Below are 25486 nucleotides of genomic sequence, written 5' to 3'. Positions count from 1 at the left end.
AAGAAGTCTGCCCCTAATCAACATACACAAAAAACACAAAATGAATGACAGCGAGCGGTCAAGACGCTTTCAGTTATCAATACTACAAAATAATTCTAAATAAATCAACTATGTGTCCTTGTGCTATATATATTTTTGCAGGAATTGTGCTTTAAAAAAAATACAAATAGACTGAGAAGATTTTGTTTTACAATCCAGATTGTTCCAGAGACTTGACACCTCGAGTTGAAATACATTGTTCTTTTTGTTTTGTTCTATATTTAGGTTTGGGGAAAATGTCTGTTCCTCTTAATTTGTATTCACTTTCACTTTTTATAAATTTAGTTTGTATATTACTGGTAACATTTCATGATGGGCTTTATACAATATTTTAAGGTGGTTAAACTCCATCAGCTCATTAATTTTTAAAACGTTTTTTGTTGCATAAATAATGGGTTAGTGTGTTCTCTGTATCCACAACTGCAAACATCACGGATAGCAAATTTCTGTAAAAGAAAGATGGATTCAGTGTAGGTTTTGGCTGCACACCCCCACACTTCAATGCAATAGGTCAGATATAGAACAATCAACAGTCAGTAACACGGCTATTGTTTGTGACACCTTAGATTTGACATATTCTATATGCACTTTCCATGTTAAATGTTCATCAATAATGATACCTAGAAACTTAATTTCATTATTATTATATTATAATTTCATTATTATTATTTCTATGCCTTGCACAGTCAGTGTTGCTTCGACATCTATATTTTTACAACTGAAAATCATAAATCTGGTTTTACAAATATTTATAGTCTGTTAGCATTGAACCACTTCATAATATTCTTAAACTCTTTATCTATTACATGTAAAACATTATATATATTTTCCCCGGCATAAAATAAAGTGGTGTCATCTACAAACAAAATACATTTTAACAATTTCCAGATGGTTGTAATATCATTCACATAGAGAAGAAAAAGTACTGGCCCCAGAATTTATCCCTGGGGTACGCCACAATTTACATAACTGTGTTTTTATGGCCTACTATTGAATTTAACATATTGTTTTCTATTTTTTAAATAACAGGCAACCCATTGATGTGCGACACCTCTTATACCATATTTAAACAATTTGTGCAATAATATTTCATGATCTAAGGTGTCAAATGCTTTTTGTAAATCCACAAAAACGCTTACTAAAACATTTTTTTTTTTTATCCATGGCTGTGCAAATTTTTTCAGTTAACTCCATTGCCAGTTTAACTCCAATGCCATGGTAATTGAGTGATTGGAGCGAGAGAAAAAAACAACAAATCAAAAACAATTGCTTTGCATGACATCAGATACTTTCACTGTTTATTACAACAGGTCAAACCACAAATTATAACAAAGCAAAACACCAGTTTTCAGATGGTCATCAGTGCAAGAGAGCGATTGGCTGTGACATTGACATTTTTGCCACAGGGTTGCATGAAAGAAATTACCATTGTTGTTGCAATAAAAAGGCCCACAGTCCCACACCTTCTGCCGACATGGTTCACATGGTTTAAAGAAGAGCAGCTTGGATGTTTTTACCTCAGGTTCCCAAAGTTTAATAGTTCACAGATAATTCACTAACATTTGCTCGCCAGCCAATCTCAGTGAAGTGAAATGCAGTGATAGAAATGTAGTGTAATTTGTTAAAAAATAAAAGTGGAAAAATATCTACAGCCAAAGTATAATACAAAACCTCTTTCCAGAAATATTCATCAATGAAAAACTAAATTAGATTTGTTGCTGTTACTTACGTTTAACTTAGCCTCCCTGTATTTGTTTTCTTTCTAGGTACCGAAACATAGCTAAAATTTGACATTGTCGCTGCCGTTTCATGGAGTTGAAGACCACAGAATTTGTAAACCATTGTTTTATTTTGCATGTTGTTTTACATATGAATTATTTGTCGTTGAAGTAGTCAAATTTAATTACTGTTGAATATTGCTCCACGAAAAGTTTCGTACATCGTTGTGTATATTTTTTCCAGTGAGTGCTTTTGTTTAAGTGTCATTGTTTTCTGAGTGTGCTCTAACCTCGCCATCCAAATTACAGAAGTAGTACTTCACTAGTTCGGGAAAGGCGGGGCATGCTGTACAATACTTCGAGCTGATTGGACAATGCGGCATCTTTGCACATTTAGTTTTGACCAATCAAGACAAAATCTCATCTTTCGTCTCGTCTTAGGGGGTGGGGGGGAGCACAAACAACTTTACCAGAAAAAAATGCACGAAACTCCTCTCGCTGTTCAATTTCAACAAGGAAACGGTGAGTAATTCTGCGAGAACATAATTGCAGCATCCATTCGTCTGTTAGGTTTGTTCCCCCCACCATCTGCGCTTATTGGTTTTGTCCTGCCTAAACAACGCCTGGTTGGTCCGATTGAAAAAAGATCGGCTGCAAATGTATCAGCGGGAGCGGCACAAGATGCATTCTCCAGAGTTTGTGAACTCACAAATACCGCAATAATTCATCTTATTGGCAAGGTTAAGTGTGCTCAGCTAAAGTAGAAAATAAAAGCATCTGAGGAATACAAGTGCACAAGCATTAAATGATTAAACTACATTGACAATTGATGGTGATGAGATTTTGAAAACTGCATTAAAAAACGTCCACAAAAAAGTTTAAGGAATTCCACGTGATCCATTTGTGTTGCTTGTTGTGTATCCTTTTGTCGTCTCAGGTTACTCTTTTGTCCATGCGACAGTACAAGTACATTGACACTATCAAGGCAGCAATCTGGGAAAATAAGATATAAAATGTTTAATCTGCTGCTGATGATATGATGTATTTTTTGAAAATTTTAATAGAAAATGCAAATTTAGAGACTATAAAAATGCTGAAAAACAAACTAAGGATAGTTTATGTAAGTTAGTTGAAATTTACATCCATCCATCTATCCATTTTAGTGCTGTCACTAACGACTCATATTGATTATTCGACACACGTAGGGCCGCCATCTTATGTGTGTTTGGCTTAAATAAATTCATTAGAACTCTTTTATTTCTTTTGCGATTTTGACGCGGACAGTTTTGTTGCCAACATCAGACATGTAGCGATGATATTTTTCTCCCTTTTCAGTCTAAATAGACAAAAAACCCTAGGAAGCATCTTATTAGTGTTTTGGTGAATGCCGGTCGGAGTCTGTAAGCAATAAGTGTCCATGCGGAAACACTAAATATTGGATCTGGTAACTTCTAGGTGCCGCAAATACGTTTTTAAAAATTATTCAAATAGCTTTGACGCATGCATTTTTTCGTCGACCAATTTTTGTGCTCGACCCAACCGACTTGGTCGACTTTTTCCCCCAGCCCTAATCTATTTACTACCGCTTATTCGAGGTCAGGTTGCGGGGGCAGCAGCTTTAGCAGGGAAGCCCAGTCTTCCCTCTCTCCAGCAATTTTGTGCAGCTCCTCTGGGGGGGATCTCCAGGTGTTCCCAGACCAGCCCAGAGACATAATCTCTCTACTATATGATGGGTCATCCCCAGGGTCTTCTCCAGTAGGGACAAGCCTGGAACAAGTCACCGGAGAGGCATCCAGGAGACATCCTAACCAGATGGCCGAGCCACTACAGCTGGCTTCTCTCAGTGTGAAGGAGCAGCGGCTCGACTCTGACCGAGCTTCTCATCCTGTTTCTAAGGGAGAGCCCGGACACTGCGGAGGAAACAAATTTTGGCCGCTAGTATCCGGGATCTTGTTCTTTCTGTCACGACCCACAGCTCGTGACCATAGATGAGGGTAGGAACGTAGATCAATCGGTAAATCGAGAGCTTCCCCTTTCGACTCAGCCCCTTCTTCACCACAACGGACCGATACAGAGTACGCATCACTGCAGACGCTGCACCAAGCCGCCTGTCGATCTCCCTCTCCATCCTGGCCTCATTCGTGAACAAGACCCCAAGATACTTGAACTCCTCCACTTGGGGCACTCCACACTTTTTCGACTGAGGACCATGGTCTCGGATTTGGAGGTGCTGATCTACAACCCAACCCCAACCGCTTCACACTCGGCTGCAAACCACTCCAGTGAGAGTTGGAGATCACGGCCTGAAGAAGCCAACAGCACCACATCATCTGCAAAAAGCAGAGATGCAATGCTGAGGCCACCAAACTAGATCCCCTCAACGATTTGGCTGCGCATAGAAATTCTGTCCATAAAGGTTATGAACAGAATCGGTGACAAAGGGTAGCCTTGGTGGAGACTGGAAATGAATCCAACTTACTGCCGGCAATGCGGACCAAACTCTGACACGGGTTGTACAGGGACCTAACAGTCCGTATCAGGGGACTCCCAAACCTGACACCGGTCGTACAGGGACCGAACAGTCCGTATCAGGGGACTCCCAAACTACACCCCACACGACTCCCCTAGGGGCACGGTCAAAGGCCTTCTAGGTTGGGGGAATTGACATGCATCCGCGAGGACCCTGCCGAGGGTGTAGAGCTGGTCAACTGTTCCACGGCCGGGACGAAAACCACACTACTGTTAATGTAACACTTCATAGAATATTCTTGTGCATATTTACCTCTAAAATACCAATGCCAGCTGAAACTCCTCCCACCACGTTTGCATGCTCTTTAAGGGACTCCAGGATTTGTTCAGAACACCCCTAAGAAAGACAGTCAGCATGTCAATGTCCATTCTGTACATACTACATTCTATACATATTTTTTTTGATACATGAATGCTAAAATGCACATCATGATACAGTTTCTCCTCCAACTTGAAGTCTTCTGTCGCTCCAGCAGCACACATGACCACTGTCTTACTGTTCTTATAAATGTGATTAACTAATACAATGTAATGCTGCTTGAGAATTCCTAATACAGGTAGGAAACCTTACCCTTGGCACCCTGACATATCAGTAGCATCAGGCAGAATCCTCACATCTCCAAAACTACCACTTTTCAGGGGGGAAAACCCCAACATGTTTGAGCCATTAACATTGTATCATTAAAGAGATCAAGCCATTTGCAACACATTAGATTGGTCAATAATTTGTAAAATAAATAAATAAACAACAGACCCATGTGGGGACTGAATTAAATTTGTAGCAATTAATACAGGTTGAAAAAATATTTTCCTAATTTTGTTTATGCTGTAAATGTCTTCCATGCCATGCTTGAAGTCCTGTAATCAAAAAGTTATTGATGATTTCAAATTTTGGGCAAAAATCGCAATGACAATCGTTGGTCGTCTCCATGCGGCAGAAGAGGACCAACACATTTGGACAAAAGTGAAGAAATGACACTTTGACACAATGAAAGCATGATCTTTTGGAAATTGGGCCACAGGGCAGTATTCCTGTATGATAATGACACCAAACACACCTCCAAGATGGCCACTGCTTTGCTATAGAGGCTGAGGATAAAGGTGATGGACTGGCCAAGCATGTGTCCAGAACCAAACCCTATTGAATATCTATGGGGCATTCTCAGACAGAAGGTGGCGGAGCATAAGGTCTCGAATGCCTGCCAGTTCCACGATGTCGTCAGACAGGAGTGGAAGAGGTTCCAGTGGCAAGAAGCTATGGAGAACTCCATGCCCAAGAGAGTTAAGGTAGTGCTGAAAGATAATCCTGGCCACACAAAGTATTTACACTTGGGGCATTTTTACTTAAGGGTGTACTTAATTTTGTTGCCTCTGCAAAATAAAGAAATCAGTCTTGGGACTTTGACACAGGCAAGAAAAAAGGAAACCACTGGCATTGAATTGAGAAACAGGTTTGCCCTACTGTCATCAGACCAGCAAGCTTCGGTGGATCACAGCACCAGTCAAACATATGAAAGCAGACCTTCACAGCAAATGAGATTAGCTAGTGGGAAAGTGCTGAAGCACACGCCAAAAGGTGGGCACTACCATCAATCATCAATTGCAGTCAATGACGATGCCCACCTTACTCCAATTGAGGAGGATATTTTTCCACTTGGAAACAATCCTGATCTTTAGAGTCACCTGTGTTGGAGGAAGGAAACATCTGAAGCCTGCAGGACTCCGGCCCTCGAGGACCAGGAGTGAGGAAGCCTGACATAGCAGGGGATCAGTGTAGGGGACATTTGCGTCATAATTCCCTCGCTGAACCCTCCCTCCCTAGCACTCACCTCTGTAGTCGGTTGGTCTTGCGTCATCTCATGCCCCACCTCCCTTGGGACTTTGATTAGCACCAATTTGCCTACAAGGCAAATAGGTCAACAGCTGATACGGTTGCCACTGTCCTCCATGCTTGCTGCTAGTCTCACAGAGAAACAGCAGAACTATGTCCGACATTTTATTTAATTAAGAAGCTGACTGACCTCGACTTCCCACCCATCATCTGTGCTTGGATCTACAACTTTCTGACCGACCGCCTCACAGGAGGTGAAGGTGGGACCGCACGCGTCCTCCACCTGAACTCTCAACACAGGTTCTCCTCAGGGCTGTGTGCTCAGCCCCTTCCTGTTTACTCTGTATACACATGACTGTGCCCCCCTCCACCACTCAAACATTATCGTCAAGATGGCTGACGACACCACGGTGGTGGGTCTCATCTCGGGCAGTGAAGGTCCAGAGACTGGTCTCATGGTGCTCTACAAATAACTTCTTGCTGAACACCGGCAAAACCAAGGAGATGGTGATGGACTGGAGGTGAAAGAGAGCAGACCACGCCCCTCTGAGGATAAACGGTACCTGCGTAGAGAGAGTGTCTTCCTTCAGGTTCCTGAGCGTGCACGTGGCTGATGACCTGATCTGGCACACCAACACAACAGCGGTGTCGGCAAAGCCCAGCATAGACTATATTTCCTGAGGATACTCAGAAGGTGCCACCTCCAGGAGGATCTGCTGATGAGGTTCTATCGCTCGACAGTGGAGATTGTACATACGCGATCACGGTCTGGTTTGCTGGCCTCAGCGTGAAGGATAAGGCTGCCCTACAGAGTCATAAACCGGGCGCAAAAAATCATCAGCCTCCCCCTGCCCTCCCTTGAAAAACATTGCAGACTTTTGGGGGAAAATCATCTAGGACTCCCTCCCACCCTAATCACTGTAACAATCCGCAGTGTGGCACCGTGCCACTGGGTGGCGCCTCCTTGTTTTTGCTGTGCCTATGCAGAACTTTTTCATTTGGCCATCAATGTATCTGATGTTGTGGATGTGTAGGCCTACGCGTAATCGTGACGTGTGGTAGCGCCGAGAAGCCTACTGTTTGTGTTTCCTATTAATAAAGTAAGTCTGCGGACTTCCAGTTCCTTTGTTGCGCTTCCATTTTTTTGCTATCCAGCTGCGCCATCCATAGCTGATCAGCCACCACGCTGTTACAGTATGTAAGACAGCCTAATGCCCTTCCTGACATAACCCTCAAATTTAACCCAAGCTTAGGAATGGCACTAGAAATAGATTGGCTTAGTGGCTGGTTAACTGCAGTATTTATAATATTCAGTTATTCAGTATGAATGTCAGCTAAAAAATGATAACTCCCTTGCACTCAAGATTCATAACTGTGCAGGTCTTAAATTAAGTACATTAGCATCTCACCTGAATAAAGCTTTTCTTTGCTTCCTCTGGATTGCAGGGGAATGTCTTAGTGCGACAGCACCTTGGTGGCAGGTTGCCACCATTCTCCGTTGCAAACTTTGAATCCACAAAGTCTGTGAAATTGGTGAAACCACAGCAGTTCAGCTGAAAAATAAATGAAAAACAACTTTCTCAGGGTATTGAATTGCAACCGGACTGTTCCGATTGTCTTTTGCCTATTATCTGAGCACAATTCAGCATAGAACATAGGCTAGGTAGGGCAGTTAGCTTGAATGTTGGTGTGAAAACCCAACTATTTATAAGTTAGAATCAAGCCCCAAAGCACCTATGGTATTAATCTTTGTTATGTTTCTCTTTGCAGCACATGTGTGTGAGGTTTTGGAATACCTCGAGATTACATCGTTTTGTTTTTGCACAGTTTAGTGGGATAAATATGCCATGCTTGACCATAAGTGGACTTCAATGGAAGTAAACAAGGTTTTCTCTAAACGCTCTGTGGTTATTAAATTAACACTAGACTGCTGTCAAAGTTAAAGCGTTAACTAATTAATTATCCATCCATTTTCTTAACCGCTTGTCCTCACAAGGGTCGCTGGAGCCTATCCCAGCTGGCTTCGGGCAGTAGGCGGGGTACACCCTGAACTGTTTGCCAGCCACAGGGCACACAGAGACAAACAACTATCCACACTCACAATCACACCTATGGACAATTTGGAGTGTTCAATTAACCTGCCATGCATGTCTTTGGAATGTGGTAGGAAACCGGAGTACCCGGAGAAAACCCACGCAAGCACGGGGAAAACATGCAAACTCCACCCAGGAAGGCCGAAGCCCAGACTCGATCTCACGTCCTCTGCACTGGGAGGCAGACGTGCTAACCAGTCAGTCATCGTGCCGCCCACTAATTATTTAATCACAAAAAATTATTGCATAAATCATGTATTAACGCATATTAATCACACTTTTAATTTTGACTGCAGATGATCCTTTTAGGTGACAGCGGATGGTTACGTTAAAGGTAGCACAGGTTGTGTTTTAGCAATAAACATTACTACATGCATTCAAGTAAAGCATAAATGTTAAAATAATGATAAATGTTTATGTATGGCATTCAGAATGTTTGTTCATGTCAAAATATTGGGGTCATTAATTTTTTCATTTTAAATTATGCAAGTAATTAACTGATTAGAAAAAGTAGAGGATGAGAGCATGCAGTGGATAAAAGTGTCAAAGATGTCCTCATAACATTAAATGTCGAAAGAATCAACACAGAACGGGTGCTTGTCAAATTTGGCGGGCAAAAATGTTGATGAAAAAGCCGTTTTAATTAAGCGATTAATCGTGATTAATTAAAAATTCTAAGATGTGATTAATCTGATTAAAACATTTAATCATTTGACAGCTCTAATTACATTACATTCTTACCTAGAGGAAAAGAAACAGAAACGAGCAGTTACGTTGTCTCTCACTGGCAGAGTGAGGAAACGTGTGCTGGAAATTGCTACTGATGGCTTGAATTCTGACACTGGTATAATAATGGGCTACACTCGACAAAGTGTGACTCAGTGTTTTTTAAAATAAGAGAAGAATTGGCAGTATGAAGCATACACAGAGTTCGATCGTATCACAAGAGAGAGCTGTGTGTAGGGTTGCCAACCGTCCCTTAAAATACATAATCGTCCCGTATTTAGAAATACAAGTACGCGTTCCGTATTAAGTTGTAAAGATACACATTTTGTCCCGTAATACCGCAAGAGTAAAAAAACATCCGGCAAACGTCAAAATAATTAATGAATAACAGTGCCCTTAATATGACAACTTACGTTAATGTTCTGCTGCTCTGTGACCAATGAGTTGACAGCACACACGAGTAAGTATGACAATCCAGAATCCGCTCATCTTATTGGTCGAGGTACTTGCCAAAGTATTTAGTGAAAGTAAACAAAGAAGCATGTACGACGTTAGTAGAGACACACCGAAGGTAGCAACGCGACCGACACTCCTCCGGAAAAAAAAAAAAAGGTAGTGCCCCCTCTTCTGCTTAGAGGGGGTATCTATTGGACTTTCCCTTCTTAAAGTAGATGGCCTCTCTCAGGCATCTTTCAATCATCTGTATTCTCTGTAAATAAAATGTACATTATGTCCTGAAAAGAGTGCCTTTCCTCTTTCATGGTGCAGGTAGACAGTTGAGTCTTGACTTCGAGAGTTAGCCCATCTGTGTTGACATGCGCTGGCTCAGGGGTTGCCTGGTGTACCCAGTAGAGTGCATTACTTACGGCACTTGACAGCGTACGCCACATAGTTTTTCTGGGTATGGGGTGTCCAGTCTTAAGGATTTATTAGCTTTTCTCTCAGGGTGTTAGATCAATCGATTGATCGAAACACATTAAAAAACAAACACAGTTTTCCTCATGATACATGGAATGCAAACTCTTAGCTGATTTAAAAGTTTAAGAGCTGACAGTAAAAATGATCTCAGGTATCTATTGGACTTCTTAGAAAAGCCAATCTCCTTCCTTATGGCAATAGCTGAAACGCTGTAAAAAGACTATGCTAGGTGTCTGCCAGGATGGCCTTGGCCCTTTGAATACATCTAATTTGGTAGACCTGGCTGAAATTGGGGGTGGCTAGGATCAGTGGTAGAGTGGTCATCTCTCAACCGAGAGGTTGGGTTCAATCTCATGCCATTGAGACCAAGTCGAAGTATCCTTGAGTAAGAGGGTTAGGGATACTGAGCCCCCAGTTGCTCCTGATGCTGTGTCATCAGTTGGTGAATGAGTAGTCAAATGCAAAGCGCCTTGTAAGGTGGAAAAGCGCTATATAAATGATGTACCATTTACCAGCATTTACCATCAATAAGATCAACCCCAGTTATCTTTTGCCACTGCTTAACAACACCTCCTAGCCTGTTTTTATTAACCAGACTGAGATTGCCAGACTGACAAGTTATTGCAAACGTGAGTAAAGAGTCAACAAATGACGAATAGAACATTTTCACAAGTGAGCTGTCAATATGAAAAGTCCTCAGCTTCCTCAAATAAAACAATCTCTGATTGACCTTATCTGTATTGGACTTAAAAGTCAGCTTGTGGTCTAGAATACGTGCTAAGAATTATATTTGCTGACTGTTTCTACTAGTGAACCTTTTATAATGGTTGATGGTATAATTGGTGGATTTCTACGGAAATCAAACTCCTCTTCAGCGCATCTTAATGACTGTTGATTTGCATCCCAAAATATACCATTTGTGCTGGAATGTGTCTCTAACATTGTTTTTCCACACCAACACTCAGGCTAAGGTTGTCCTATCTAGCAGCCCATGTGTATAAATTAATTACGCCTGCTCAGAAGAGAGGTGAAACATGAGACAACCAGAACAGTCCAGATTCAATGTCGTGAAAATGTAATGATCTGGATGAATATTCACAAGCACAAAAAACAACATTTGCTGTATGTACAGTTACAGTACAGATATTTTCTCAATTTTACAAGTAACACGATGATTCTTTGAGAAACAAAACAAAAATAAGAACAGAAATGAAATCCAAAAATGTCAGAATTAATTAAAAAAAGAAGAAGTAACTTTTACTTATCCAGGTAAGGCAAATGGATTCTCATTTGTAAGGCTTATTCACTTAGGGGCAAATTCTTCCATTCGTGCCTAGCTTGCGCACTTTCAAGATGCGGTAATTCTCCCGCCCAGATCTCTGACACACCCACCATGCGTAACCTGGAAATTTGTGTGCAACCACCAAAGAGGTGTAACCTGGGTGGCCCTAAATTCCGGATTGTGGGGTTCTCGCGACTCAATTCTATCAAGATCCAGATGGGAAAAAATGTCACACTTTAAATGTAAAATTAACTTGCATTGTGGATCTGGAAGTCATTCTAATCTGTGCGTGGATTATCTAACGGATTACTTTGAAGGAGCATGTGTTTTTGCAATCTGTTTTTTATAAATCCAGTAAAAGTAATTTATTTAGAATGACTGAACACATCTTTGAAAAGTGAGTTGACTGTTGATCAACCATTGCGTCAAGCCACACACGCAGGTGAGTCACTTCAATGGATCTCGACCGGCATAGATACATGTAAAATAAAAACAAATGATTCAAAACTCATCACGTTATCATGTCTGTATAGTTGTTTGTGATCATCCATTTTCCATCCATCCATTTTCCAAACCGCTTATTCCTCACAAGGTTCGCGGGTGCTGGAGCCTATCCCAGCTGTTTTCGGGCAGTAGGCGGGGTACAACCTGAACTGATTGCGAGCCAATCGCAGGGCGCACATTGATGGAAAAAAAACATTCACGCTCACAAACACACCCAGGGACAATCTAGACTCTTCAATTAACCTACTATGCATGTTTTGGGGAATGTGGGAGGAAACCAGAGTACCAAGAGAAAACCCTCACAGGCACGGGGAGAACATCCCCTCAGGATGTTTTTTGTTACCTTTTTTTGACTATGTTTTCCTGTTATCTCATACCTTTGGCCATCACAAGTTGATAGGGACCACCCCCATAAGTGTGATTGTGAGTGTGTATAGTTGTTTGTCTCTGTGTGCCCTGTGGCTGGCAAACAGTTCAGGGTGTACCCCGCCTACTGCCAGAAGCCAGCTGGGATAGGCTCCAGCGAACCTTGTCGTTTGGTCACAGGGGCCAAAAAACGCCCCTTTTGGGAAAAGCTACTGGTGAAACTGTAATTGCAAATGAATAAATGGTCAGAAAATTTTGCAGTGTATCCTTTTTTTATTTTTATTTTTCAAAAAGAGCTCAGTATTGTTCATTCGGTAATGTCATCATCATTGCTCTATTTTTTTTTTGTATGTGCGTGCGTGCGAGTGTGTGTGTATTCGTTAGCTCACCAAAAACCTATTAGAAAAAATCCCATACCGTTCACCTAAACCGAACACCGCCGTCAGGAGACCCGAGGGGACCAAAGAAAACAAAGGAAAGTGAAATCCAGCACCGGCCAGACACCACCCACCGGGCCACCAACCAGAATTCCTCACCAACTCCGGAAACATATAAATTCCAACAAATCCAAAAAAATCAGGGAGACTTCAGGAGACCAAAGGAGAGACTGAGGAAAGGAAGGAAGGACAAACAAAGCAGAGTGAGATCCACAGACACCAGCCTCCACCGATTCAATGACCTGAGGAAGAAGCAGATTGTGTCTGAGTTTCGATAGATGCTGTGTGGTGGATCTGGCATGCATGAAAATCTCCACCAAAGAGGGGAGCCGTCGACCCCTGCAAGGACAGAGCCAGCGCAACACCTCAGGGCCCCCCAGGCCGCGGCAGCGCCAAAGGACGATCCCCGGGCCCCGCCAGGGCCACCGGCCGGAGAGCCCCCCACCCCAACACGGCCCACGCCCCCAACCCAACGCAGCTGGACGGGGCACTGCAGGCCCGCCAGGCACCCCACCGCTCCCCCCACGACCCCCGCTCCCCCCACGACCCCCGCCCCCCATCCACCCCCGCCATCCACCCCAACCCCTAATACCCCTTTTGGGAAAAGCTTCTGGCGAAATTGTGTAATTGCAAATGTGAAGGTACAGCAAAAGCATAAATGGTCAGAAAGCTTTAACATGTTGCATGGTGTATCCTGACACATGGGGGAACTAGCAGGAAAATAATCATGGGCTTCCTGTATTTCAATTCTCAAATATCACCCTCAACATACCCTAAAAGATCAAAAGATGTCTCTCCGCCTGACAAATTACCATAAAAGTGATCCATTTCAAACATTTTATTATACATTTCATTGCTTTAAATGTATTTTAAAAACATCCCACATTTTTAACCTTCAATTTAAGTCCAAGATGAGCTTTCTATCTGAAGTATTAAAGGAGCTACGACCAAAATACTCCACTGTACCCTAAATTGGGAACAAAACTGAAAATTCCAGAATCACCATTCCAAATGGGATTAAGCTATTTTTCTGCATCTAAATGAAATCTTAAACAATATTTGAAACATGGCTTAGGTAGTACTATACTATCTAAAGTGATTTACAAAGTGAATAATGTTATGTCCCCAGGTGGACCAGGGTATCAAGGTGCAACATTTACCCACAAAACCACAAAATCCGGGAACCAAATATTCGATTTAGAAAAGAACAACATCCTGACAAGAAATAAAAATGACTTGTGAACATTTCTTAACAATAGATTAACATTCTGTGTAGCCAAATGGAGAAATATCAAATAGAGTGCACCTTAACCATAAAATTTGACTCAGGCCCTCGACTCTGACACCTGTGGCTTTGGGGATGAAGTCACCCTCAAATTATAGTGGCCTCTCCACCTTCCCACCTTGCAAGAGGGTCGTCTTCCAGCACATAAGATGAGTCAACTTCCAGGTACAGTGGTTTGTATAAAATATAAAATAAATATATTTTATTGAAATTTTATGTGAAAGTTAAAACACAAAGTCGCACACAATCTTGAAGTGAAACAAAGTGTCTATCTTATTTCAAACTTCTATAACTAAAAAAACGTAAAGTAGGGTGTGCAAAGATATTCAGCCCCACCACCTGTTGGAAGAGGGAGACCTCCAAATTCTCCAGGACTCCGGCCCTCGAGGGCCGAATTTGCCCACCTCTGTCCTAAATGAACTGCAAAGATCCACAGCAGAGGTAGGGGAATTTGTTCATAGAACAACCATCAGCCGAGTACTGCACAAATCTAGCCTGTACGGAAGGGTGGCGAGAAGAAAGCCATTTCTAAAAGCGAGCCACAAGAAGTCACGTCTGCAGTTTGCCAGGAGCCATGTAGGAGACACCGCTGAAAAGTGGAAGACGTTGCTCTGGTCAGATGAGACCAAAATTGAAAGTTTTGGCCTACTATGTTTGGTGTAAGAACAACACTGCTCATCAGTCTCAAACACCATCCCCACTGTCAAACATGGTGGTGGGAGCATCATGCTCTGGTGGTGCTTTTCATTTGCAGGGACAGGGAAGATAGTGCGAGTAGAAAGGAAGATGGTTGTGGCCAAATACTGAAGAGAACCTGTTGGGGTCTGCAATAGACCTGAGACTGGAACGAACGCTCACCTTGCAGCAAGGCAATGACCCGAAGCATACAACTAAAGCGACAATGGAATGGTTGAAATAAAAAAAGGCATCAATGTGCAAGAGTGGCCCATTCAAAGTCCTGATCTAAATCCAATAGAAAATCTGTGGAGAGATCTTAAGATTGTGTTTCACAAACACTCTCCGTCTAACCTAGCTGAGCTGGAGGTGTTTTGCAAGGAGGAATGGGCAAACATTTCAGCCTTCTGATGTGCAAAACTGATCGAGACATACCCCAAAAGACTGTAATTGCAGCAAAAGGGAGTTCTGTAAATTATTAATTCAGGGGGGACTAATGCTTTTGCACACACAACTTTTCAGTTTTTTTTGTTGTAAAACAAGTTTGACATAAAATATACATTTTGTTTCACTTCACAATTGTGTGCTACTTTGTATTTAACTTTCACATAAAATTCCAGTGATACATATTTGTTTGTGGTCATACTGTGCCAAAATGTTGAAAACTCAAGGGGGTGAATACTTTTGCAAGGCACTGTATGTGTCTGGAAGAGGGCTCATGAACACTACCCAGAGATCCCATCCCCTCTCTGCAAATTAGAACCACTATGGTTTGAGGGTGACGTCATCTTCAAAGTCACAGGTGTCAGAGTCCGGTCCTCGAGGGCCCGAGTCCTGCATGTTTTTGAGGTTGCTCTACTCCAACACAACTGAGTCAAAGATCAGGATCATTATCAAGCTCCCGCAGAGCTTGCTGATGAGCTTAAATATGAATCAGCTGCTAGGGAAAATTTGAGAATTGAAATACAGGAAGCCCTTGATTATTTTCCTGCTAGTTCCCCCATGTGTCAGGATACACCATGCAACATGTTAAAGCTTTCTGACCATTTATGCTTTTGCTGTACCTTCACATTTGCAATTACACAATTTCGCCAGAAGCTTTTCCCAAAAGGGGTATTTTTTGGCCCCTGTGACCAAATGGCCCCAAGTTGGGGGTGGTCCCTATCAACTTGTGATGGCCCAAGGTATGAGTAACAGGAAATCATATTAAAAAAAAGGTAACAAAAAACATCCTGAGGAGTGGACCTGGCTCCCGGCCTATCAGCTGATTCCTCAGGTATCTTGATGAGGTTCTCAGCAAGGAGCCACCAAAAGTTGGCAAGATGCATTCTCGCAGCATTTATGAGTTCACAAACTCTGGAGAATCCATCTTGTACCAAGCCTGCTGAGTCCGGATCTGTATTTGTACCAATCATAAAGCAACATTGCGTTTGGGGGCGATATATGCAGCTGTGACGAAAGTGCTTAAGCCGTGGGAAACAAACAAACCTAACATAGTGACACTGGTGGACGAATGCATGGATGCTGCAATAAATTGTGTTCTTGCAGAATTACTCACAGTTTCCTTTTTGAAGAAGAACAGTGAGAGGTGCATTTTTTATCTGGTAAAGCTGTTCGTGCTTTTCCTTCGATGACAACATTGACATCCGTTGCCGTGATTTCACGAGCAAATTACAGTGGAGCAGTCCCAGACTGATATTGTGGAGAACTCCCTTGAGTGAATTACAATATCAATCTGGCTATTGCCATTTAAGAAAAAAGGATCCCTGATGCTGAAATCTTCTTTCTTCACCAATTTTTATAAAATAATGTTGGCATCATGCAGTAAAAACACATTACAGCCATTGGGCAGTCAGTCAGTATAAATGAGCACCTACGGCAACTCAGCAGGAGTCAGCCAATCGTCCAGTGATGGCTGTCACCAGCCACCCAAGAGCAGCTGAAATGACACAAAATGTACAATCCCCTTCACGGGGTGCTGGAATACTACAGCCTTTAGGCAGGGTTCACCAATTCTGGTTCTCGAGGTCTGGAGTCCTGCAGGTTTTAGATGTTTCCGCCCACTAGCACACCAGATTCATATAATCAGCTCATTAGAGTGCCTGATAACAATCCTGATCTTAAGTATCAGGTGTGTTGGTAGGCGGAAACATTTACAGTGATGTCAAAGTCCGGTCCTCGAGGGCCTGAGTCCTGCATGTTTTAGAGGTTTCCCACATTCAACACAGCTGATTCATATTTAAGCTAATCAGCAAGCTCTGCAGGAGCCTGATAATTATCCTGATCATTGAATCAGGTATGTTGAAGAGAAACCTCAAAAACATGCAGGACTCAGGCCCTCGAGGACTGAATCTTGAAACATGTGATCTAAAACCTGCAGGACTTCAGACCTCGAGTATTGGAATTGGTGAACCCTGCTCTAGAGTGCACAAGAGGAAAGGCTCCTCGGTCTTTTCGAGAAAGTGGTCCAATCTAGGTATAAAGAGAGCCCAGAGTTCAGGTTGCTCCACCCAGAGCGCTCCACCCAGAGCGCGTGTATTTCATGAAAGTGCGTAAGTCACACGCTTAAGACAATGGGAGGATCTGCACGGCCAAAAAAGTATGTAGCACTGTGCCTTTTCTAACTGAAGCACTCGGGAGAATATGCCCCTTAACAGTTTTCTTCAGATTACACAGAATATTGAGACAAGTTCCGACACAGGAACTTCTGGAAAGGTTCCAACCATAATGGCAACCTTCCATTCATGTGGACTAAATGGCAGATTGACCTGTTTGAGTTATGCCCACAATTTGCACCTAGCAGACTCCTATAGTGTGAGACTGATCCAAAAATAGGATTCTTTGGCCGTATATCGATGTGGCATGTGTGGAGCAAACAAAGTTACGAATACTGTATGGTGGTCCTACTGGAACTTTCTCTCTCTGTTTCTGTATTTCTGGTGTGTCGGCATGCCCATTAGTTTTTTGGTCAGTTTCGTTGCAAAACTTATCTACCGCATTCATATAGCACATTCAGATTTTTTTTTGTAATTCTGAGTCCTGGTGCAAAGGAAAAGTAAACACTTCTCATTGGAATGTTGCTGCTGAATTAAATATTTACTGTCTCTAAATATGCATAAATATGAACAACATTACTTTGTAACAACTTTGATTTACATAGAAGACAGAAAATTCACCTCTGTCATGGTGGTGTTCCAGAGCTTAGTGACCACAGCATTACTACCATAGTCTTCCTGTAAAGCAGGGGTAGCCCACGCTTTGAGGATGCCCTTTGCCTGTAGAAAACAAGTGGAAATTGGTAATTGTCTCATGCAGTAAGTGTGTCAAATCTTATTTCACTTTAGTGCATGGTCCCTTGATGTTTGTTTTGGGGGGTTCAGTAGTGTTGTAGTTCTTGAGATTTTGGTCACAGTTTTGTCTCGAGACCACATTTTAAGGGTTTTCTAATCTTGTCAGTGTCGCTCAAAAACATAACACCCCTTAATTGTACTGACTATAGTACTCACATTTTGAATCTTTGTAATTACTATATGAGGCACTAAATTGAAATGGAGCATGCACTTGTGTAGGGGGCATATATGCAAATAGCCTGATTTGCATATAAAATGCTTTAGCTTCTATATTCCAAGGTAATTAATTGCTCAAAGTGAAAGACGGCACATGCAGGCCCAAGCAATCCTGGAGTCATTAAGCAGTCGATTATAGTGAGGCAGACATAAAGCCTGTAATTGAGCCATGATGGAGAATTTACACGGGGATCAAATCCAGAATGTGGCATGAGGATGTGAGAGGGCAAAAAAGTAAGACGCAAAGGAAATAGATGGAGGAGGTGTGATGGCAAAAGAGAAGGAGCCAAGTGAGGGAGGAAGGAGTGAGTGAGTGAAAATGGTGACATGTAGAACTTACAAATGAAAAATAAGCCAGCGCCACAACTGCAGATGCCACTTCAGCAATGAAAATTATGAGAATGATGGAGAAGAACTGCAGAAAGAAAAGAAGGCACTGGTTACTATCACAATTAGACGCAATTGTTTCATCTGTGTACTCCAAGTGTTGTTCTGTGACGTTTGGTATTCTGCTGCAAAGACATGGCTGTGTGAATTATTTTTTTTGTCTTTGCTACCACTGGATTGCCAAGTGTTACATGTCCAGGGCCTCGAACCCCTCCCAAATCTACAGACTCTTGATCTGACCTTTTTATAGATTTATCTCAGCACCCACTGTATCACATTGGACATTGAAAGTCCTTAAAGGGTAACGCAACAGGAAGTGAGACTCTTGCTCCACCCCTCACTAAGATTTAAAAGAGGGTGTTGCCTGGAGGACCGTTGTGATGCGAAGGGGAGAGGGTTGGGCGCGATCTGGCTGTGATTGACAGCAGCAACTCGCTAAGAACGGGCGTTTAAAGAGGCGTGTACGAGACTGAGCCAGTGGGTGGTGGGGGCGTCATGCAGCACAAGTGACGTAGTTTATAACTTCTTGTATAATCAGAGGACAAACAGCCAAATTGTGTTTATCTCAGTGTTTAACATTAAGCTTCCAACAAATATGCACTAAAATGTCAAAAATTATGACCAGGACATGTAGACAGCATTTGTAGACACCAGTTTATACAGTTAATCAGTGTGTTGAGTTACTGCATTTGTGTTCTACTCACACTGGTGACCATTCTTGAATGTAAAATAATGACATTCAACCCAAAAACTTTTTGGAAAAACTTATGACTACTACATTGGAAATCAAACAACTGGCTACTAGTTTTGAAATCAAACATTTGTAGTTTCAAAGTATTTTTATTTTCATTTACAGGAAGTCTTGCCTCATCCGTAGTTAATTAATTTCCAACAGTAATCACGTCATTTTAAAGTTATATGAAGTTCCGTCGTTACCTCCAGCAACGGACATCCATAGAGTTGGTTGGCTCGCCACCTGGCGCGTCACATCTCCGTGTTTAAGTTTCTATTAGCTCCGCTTTGCCGTCCGTCAGCAATGAATGTCCGTGCAGAAACAGGAAATATTGGTTCCGGCTCTTCCTGGTCGCGCAAATATGTTGTTGTTTTTTTCAAATTACTGTACTGTAAGTATTCTTATGTAAATATCGATTTTAACAATAAAATCCCACTCAAGTTGAATTTCGGGTTACATCGCCAGTGTAAGAACAGAATGTGTCAATGTCATTCTGCTGTCCAAGAACCAGTCCCTCCCAACCCGAGAAAACAAGCGGGTACTCACTCTATGACGTCATCAGGTGCGGACCCACCCCCACACTTCCTATGCGGACTAAACACATGCCCACTTTCTCTGAGACCTCCATGCTCGCAGGCTAATGATAAAAGTAGACTTTATCAGTAAACATTCTGTCCAAATAAATTCAAAGCAAACAATTATTCTTACGTCTTAAATTCACAGAAACGTTCCATGGTGGCTGACACCTGTCTACATGGAAAATTTCTGTGCTGTTAAACCTAACTGAATGAATGGTATTGTGGGTAGCACGCTCACCCTGTAAGCTGAAGGTCTCACATTCGCGTCCCACTCAGATTGTTCTTTCTTCTCTCCTCCCCTCCTCCTCCACTATGATTTATTGGTTCAAATGTTTATTGAAGAATTGAACATCCATTAAATTTCCACATTTAAAGAAGACGTGGTTGTACTGAGTGGCCATTTGGAGTGCTCGAACGCAGAGCTCAAGAGTTTTGTGGGCGGTGCGCGCTGCAGCCGGTTTAGTACAAGAGGGGCGCGGCAACCACACGGGGAGAGGCGGGGTTTTACTGAACCGAGAGTTTTACTTCCGTGTTAAAAAAATAGCCGGCAAAATACCTAATATTTCGTATAAAATTACATCGCCATGGTGTAAAAGGTAAGATTTAATCATTGTATGCCTATAGTTAACTGTGGAAGGGCTTAAAATACCGCTCCATTAAGTAAACTTTATCTATAAAATGTACATGTGGTTTTTTTTAGATCCCAATTTTGGTGTTTTTGTTGTTACGTTCTATCTACCTTGTATTCTCTTGTTAGAATGGTAGGAGCAATTAATCACATTGTTAGACAGAACATGTGTGAATAGATACAACTGGCGGATTTATGAGCCATTACTTTACTTTGGTGACTCAACTCCAGTTAAGAAGAATCATGGCTTATCAGTTATTTTTTTTAAGCAAACAAACACAAAACAACAACCCACAAACATACATGTACGCTAAGGGAGGTACATTTTTGTGTGATATTGACAATCAGGTGTTTACTTACTGTGAGCAGAAGACATTTGTTCTCCTTATGAGCTCCACAGCCGCCCAAGAGTCCCAGCAGCATCAATAAGGCCCCAATGGCAATGCAGAAATATCCCACATTGACATGCTGCATGTCTTGGCTGGAGAACGGTCCCAGGATCTGAAGATAGGAGGTCTCATCTACACTTGCCCAGATTCCCATGGCCAATAGGGTCAGGCCCCCCAACTGCAGGAAAATATGTTGTAAATTAAAGCAAAAACATTTGATCATTGAGTACATGTGCACATCACTGCCATTTGCTGGAATCCTTGCATCTCCCAAACCAAAGAAACCAAAAACCATGTTTGTTGAGCACTGGACATTGCATCATCAAAAGGGAAAGTTATTTTCAACACTTCAGAATAGTCAACATTTGGATAGATTTGTGAAAAAAATATTAAATCACAATATTTCAACAGAGAAGGTTTCCACCTGACAGTTATTTATTAAATTGGGGCTAAGATTTTTTCTTTCTTTCTAAGTACTAACTGGAACTTGACCATGTTTCACCTGAGTAAAATATTCACGATTGTTCTGATGGGTAACCCTCCTAGTAGATCACAATGACCTCTTTGGGCACTATGGAAACTCTGTATCCTCCCCTCTGTTCAAAAGCATGCCTCAGGCTTTTTGTTATGTCAGGCCCAGCAGCAGCCTGGCCTCTTTTTACCTAACCAAATGAAATCTCTGCCCTATCCAAGACGGCCTTAATTGCCCACTCCAAACACGTACTGTATAATGGCAGAAATTCATTTTCTGGCCTTCCTGTGCTAGTAAATAAGGGCAGTCTTATTCAATTTTACAGGTCCTTGAAGAAACACATTTTCTTTTTCCATTTTAAGATTGAACCTTTTACTGAGATCAGTCGCAAAGTTTATTCAATTACTGAGAACAACTGATAAACAGTTGGTGTAATACCAAATCTCATTTATGTTTGAATGCATGTGAAATTGGCTGTTTGTCTATACAGTATATGCTCTGCAGCAAGTCAAATGTTAGATGGGTTAGGTTCACATCCCTCCAAACCTTTGTGTGGCGTTTGAATTTTCTCCCTGTTTGCATGGTTTTGAATATTGCAAATTGCCCATAAGTGTGAATGTGATTTTACAAATGAATGGCAAACGATCCAAGGTGTATTTGCCTCTAGTCAAGTGGGATGGACTCCAGTTTTACCCAACTGGGAATAAGCAGTATAGAAAATGAAGGAATTCTTCAATTGAAACATGTCACCCGTTACCAATTATGTTCACTGAAGCAACCCCCTTCGCTCCCGGCTGTTTTACTGGATTTTGACTGATTTTGCAAAGCCTACAGAATATTGTGTTCTATTGCTATAAAAACATGGAACCTACCCAAAGAAATTAGTATTAGAATATAGGCTACTAAGCTAAGTTTCATCATTATTCACATGCACCATATCTGGGCCCGGTTGTTCAAAACTCGGTTATGTCTTTAACCACTGGTTAAGTAGATTTAACCGACCGTTAATGTTAACGGCACTGTTATCTTGTTGTTCAAAACTCTGTTGACTTTAACCGGCTGTTAACTTGCTGTTAGAGTTAACACACCTAGGGACAGCCGTTAACTTTTTAACAGTGTGTGTGAAAACACTCACAAACAGAGCTTGTTGCAGAATGGCCCTGGCTGATCTTTTATACTCTGCTGCCACCAGCTGGCCGTTTTTTATAATTACTACCATTGCTTTAAGCGACCTCTTTAGGTCAGAAGCTGCATCAAAGCCTTCTGTATGCTCTAGCATTAAAAAACAAATTAAAAAAACATAAAAAAACATATAAATACGTTTTGTCGAGTGAAGGACAAAGTATAGAAAAATCAAAACATATTTATACGTTTTGGGGTTTGAATGAGTTTAGAAAATGAAGCTTACCATACCATCAATAATTATTTGTTTTACCAACAGGAAAAATAGTTCATTTATTTAAAGGTACAAATGTTTACATCAATGAGCATCTTACAAAGACAAATGCTGATATAGCTAGGTAGGCAAGGCATCTTAAGAAACAGGGCAAAATACAGAGTACTTTGACTATCACTTGTAAAGTTCTCATAAAACCAAAGGGCGCTCCAGAGAACTCAAATGGATTATGCATGGTGCTTGGTTAAAATGCCAGTGCTAAATAAATAATTTATAAAAATATTATAATTTTAATCAATTATAATAAATGTATTATAAATATCCATCCATCCAACTATTTTCTTAACCGCTTATCCTTACAAGGATCGCAGGGGGCGCTGTAGCCTATCCCAGCTGGCTTCGGGCAGTACATTTATTATAATTAATTAAGCCAGCTGGGATAGGCTACAGCGCCCCCCGCGACCCTTGTGAGGACAAGCGGTTAAGAAAATGGATGGATGGATATAATAAATGCAATAATATTAAAAATTGGTATAGTTGTTTTTCGGTGTTTTGGTTTTCGGCCAAGCATTTTTCATTTTCGGTTTCGGCCAAGCATTTTCATTTCGGTGCATCCTTAATATATGAATACACACACACACACACACGCGCATATACATATATACATATATATATATATATATATATATATATATATATATATATATATATATATATATATATATATATATATATATATATAAACAGGAAATAGGTGGGTATTTCAAGGAACACTCATTAGGTGGGTATTTCAAGGAACACTCATTTGTATACATTTGCAATGAAAACAGACTTACTGTACTCACCAAGATAAATAAGCTGAAGAGGACCATCATCACTTTGGCAAATGTAAAACAGCCCATATTATCTATAACTAGAAAAAAGAAGAATAATTACACCATTAGGTTTGCTGAGACTCTAGTTAACATGAATAGATGTTCACACAGGCACAGGGTTAGCGTAGCTCGGTTGGAAGAGCTGGTGAACAGTGACGGTGTAAAGTCACATTGATTACCTTGATGCTGAATGCAACTTACAAGTGAAGTTAAAATAGAGGCACAACACACACGCCCCCACACACACAGTGCATCCCTCCCAGTCTTTTCAAACCATATGTTAATAAACACAGCCTGCATCCATTTGAATGATTTAGAATAAAGTAATTGACGACCAACTGAGGAAAAACCTTGCAAAGGAAAGGGCACGTAACAGTGCTATTTACTGTTTGAAATATAAAAACTTACCTTTCAGTCTTAAAATTTATTTTCTAGCCAAAGCAGAATAGCTTTCAATTTGATGCAATGAACATGAAAATTGCAAAAATGTATGAAATGTACAATATGTCCTGAGGCAAGGTGTTGATATTTCTGTGTTTTTCTTCTAAGTTAGCAAGTTTACAGCTTAGGAGTGGTGAAAGTGGATGCAGGTAACAGGTAGCTTCACGTTTAGTTGATGATGGAATGGCCGCAGCTCGATGACGACGCAATGTCGCACATTGATGACGTATGTACCAATTCTTGCGTGACTGCAAGTCTGTCTGTCAACAACAATGGCTGATAGTCGTGTTGTAGTCGTTTTGCGCAGCCTCCTTAGCTTGCTTATGCTTTTGCAGCAAAACATTTTGCTTCTTTATTCCCACATTCAACAAGCGGTGTTGTACTTGAATCACCCGCCATTGTCACTTCTCCTGTGTTCGTCTTTTTGCATGTTGTTTTGATACATGCAAAGCCATGTTTGTTCTGTAGATTGCAATAAAGTTAGGGAAAAGTGTTCGTCTTCTTAGCTGATTCTTCTTCTACGCTTTCCGTTAACTCCCTGTGGCTGCGCAACAGCGCCACTCCAGCCGTTAAACGTCTTCTGCGTCTTCTTTTGGACACGCGCAAGTCTTGAAATGCTTCTGTGTGTACGAGATTTGTTTGAGGAACGAAACCGGCTTTGCTTCCGTCTGGACAGGGCCTCAGTTCATTTTTATTTAGCTGGTAAAAGCATTACACATGCACAGCTGATAACACTATAAATCAATATATATTAGAACCCCCCACCCCTGCAGTCCATACAAATATAAATATTGCAAACACACACACACAGCTTAACACCCTTTAATAATGTTAGGTAGTAAAAATTTAAACATTGAAAACAAAATAAAAAATGTGTCGTTCATTCACATAATAGTTAATTATTTCCTACTGTCTATGCTGTATTCAGCAATATTTTCCCGAGTTTATAAAAAACTTTTGTGATAAAAACTATTGTGATCAAAAACAGTGAAGATTATTTTTCACACTGTTCTGTAAATATTTATTCATACACTTAAAAAGATCCATGCTCTGAGTCATTAAAAAAAAGAAGAAGTTCTAAATAGTTCTGTTACGTGCCGAGTGGCACAAAATGATGTTATGGCGCCCTTACTATTGTGAAAAAAAAGAAAAAAGTGAATCTCAATTCTCAGACTGTCCTGTAAATATTTATTCATACACACATTTTCTGAGTTTATAAAAACTTTTTGGAAAAATTGTTCAAAAACATTGATTTGAATATTTATTAGGCTATTTTGTCAATAATTTTCAAATAAACAAAAAATATATAAACTTTTGATCAATCCATATCAATTTCAAACTAATTTTAGATTGTTCTTTTTCCAATTTCATACCAAAAAAACAGTCATGTATTGATGTAAGCCCCACCCAATTTGCTAAGCAACACCTACCTGGTTAAACCATGCCCATTTCCGGTTTATGCCACGCCCACTCTGAATACAGATGCATATACAGATAATTTATATGGTCGAACAGATACAGATAGTGCTGTACTCGCGCATCCCTAACAAACAAACAAAAAGCAAATACGTGGCTTCAGCATGGTGGTGCATGAATTATGAATATTAATTATTATTAT

At 41.1% G+C, this 25486-nt stretch overlaps 1 protein-coding gene across 1 annotated transcript; it reads right to left on the bottom strand.

Annotated features, from left to right (window-relative positions):
* Nucleotides 1-1097: 1097 nt before the first annotated feature.
* On the bottom strand, nucleotides 1098-23532 carry tspan1 (tetraspanin 1). The gene is made up of 7 exons (XM_086089752.1): nucleotides 23398-23532; nucleotides 20656-20862; nucleotides 18310-18384; nucleotides 17580-17678; nucleotides 7527-7670; nucleotides 4540-4623; nucleotides 1098-2750 (listed from the first exon to the last, which is right to left on the bottom strand). Exons 1-7 carry the CDS (start codon nucleotides 23452-23454, stop codon nucleotides 2691-2693), a joined length of 726 nt encoding a protein of 241 aa, XP_085945878.1. The 5' UTR covers nucleotides 23455-23532; the 3' UTR covers nucleotides 1098-2690.
* Nucleotides 23533-25486: the final 1954 nt, after the last annotated feature.

Source organism: Leptonotus elevatus, chromosome 11 (genome assembly GCF_054856555.1).
Source record: "Leptonotus elevatus isolate MCC_2025b chromosome 11, RoL_Lele_1.0, whole genome shotgun sequence".
Lineage (NCBI taxonomy): Eukaryota > Metazoa > Chordata > Actinopteri > Syngnathiformes > Syngnathidae > Leptonotus > Leptonotus elevatus.
Note: the sequence above shows the minus strand (reverse complement) of the source record. Positions and strands in the feature narration are given on the sequence as shown.

What these genes read in the sequence shown, in the direction of transcription:
- tspan1 (XM_086089752.1), bottom strand. Translation starts at nt 23,454, where the DNA reads ATGGGCTGTTTTACATTTGCCAAAGTGATGATGGTCCTCTTCAGCTTA. An exon ending in CGCTGGCTTATTTTTCATTT is followed by an intron (nt 17,679 to 18,309) that starts GTAAGTTCTACA and finishes TGTTTTCTACAG; the next exon opens with GCAAAGGGCATCCTCAAAGC. An exon ending in GGAACACCACCATGACAGAG is followed by an intron (nt 7,671 to 17,579) that starts GTGAATTTTCTG and finishes TTTATTTTTCAG; the next exon opens with CTGAACTGCTGTGGTTTCAC.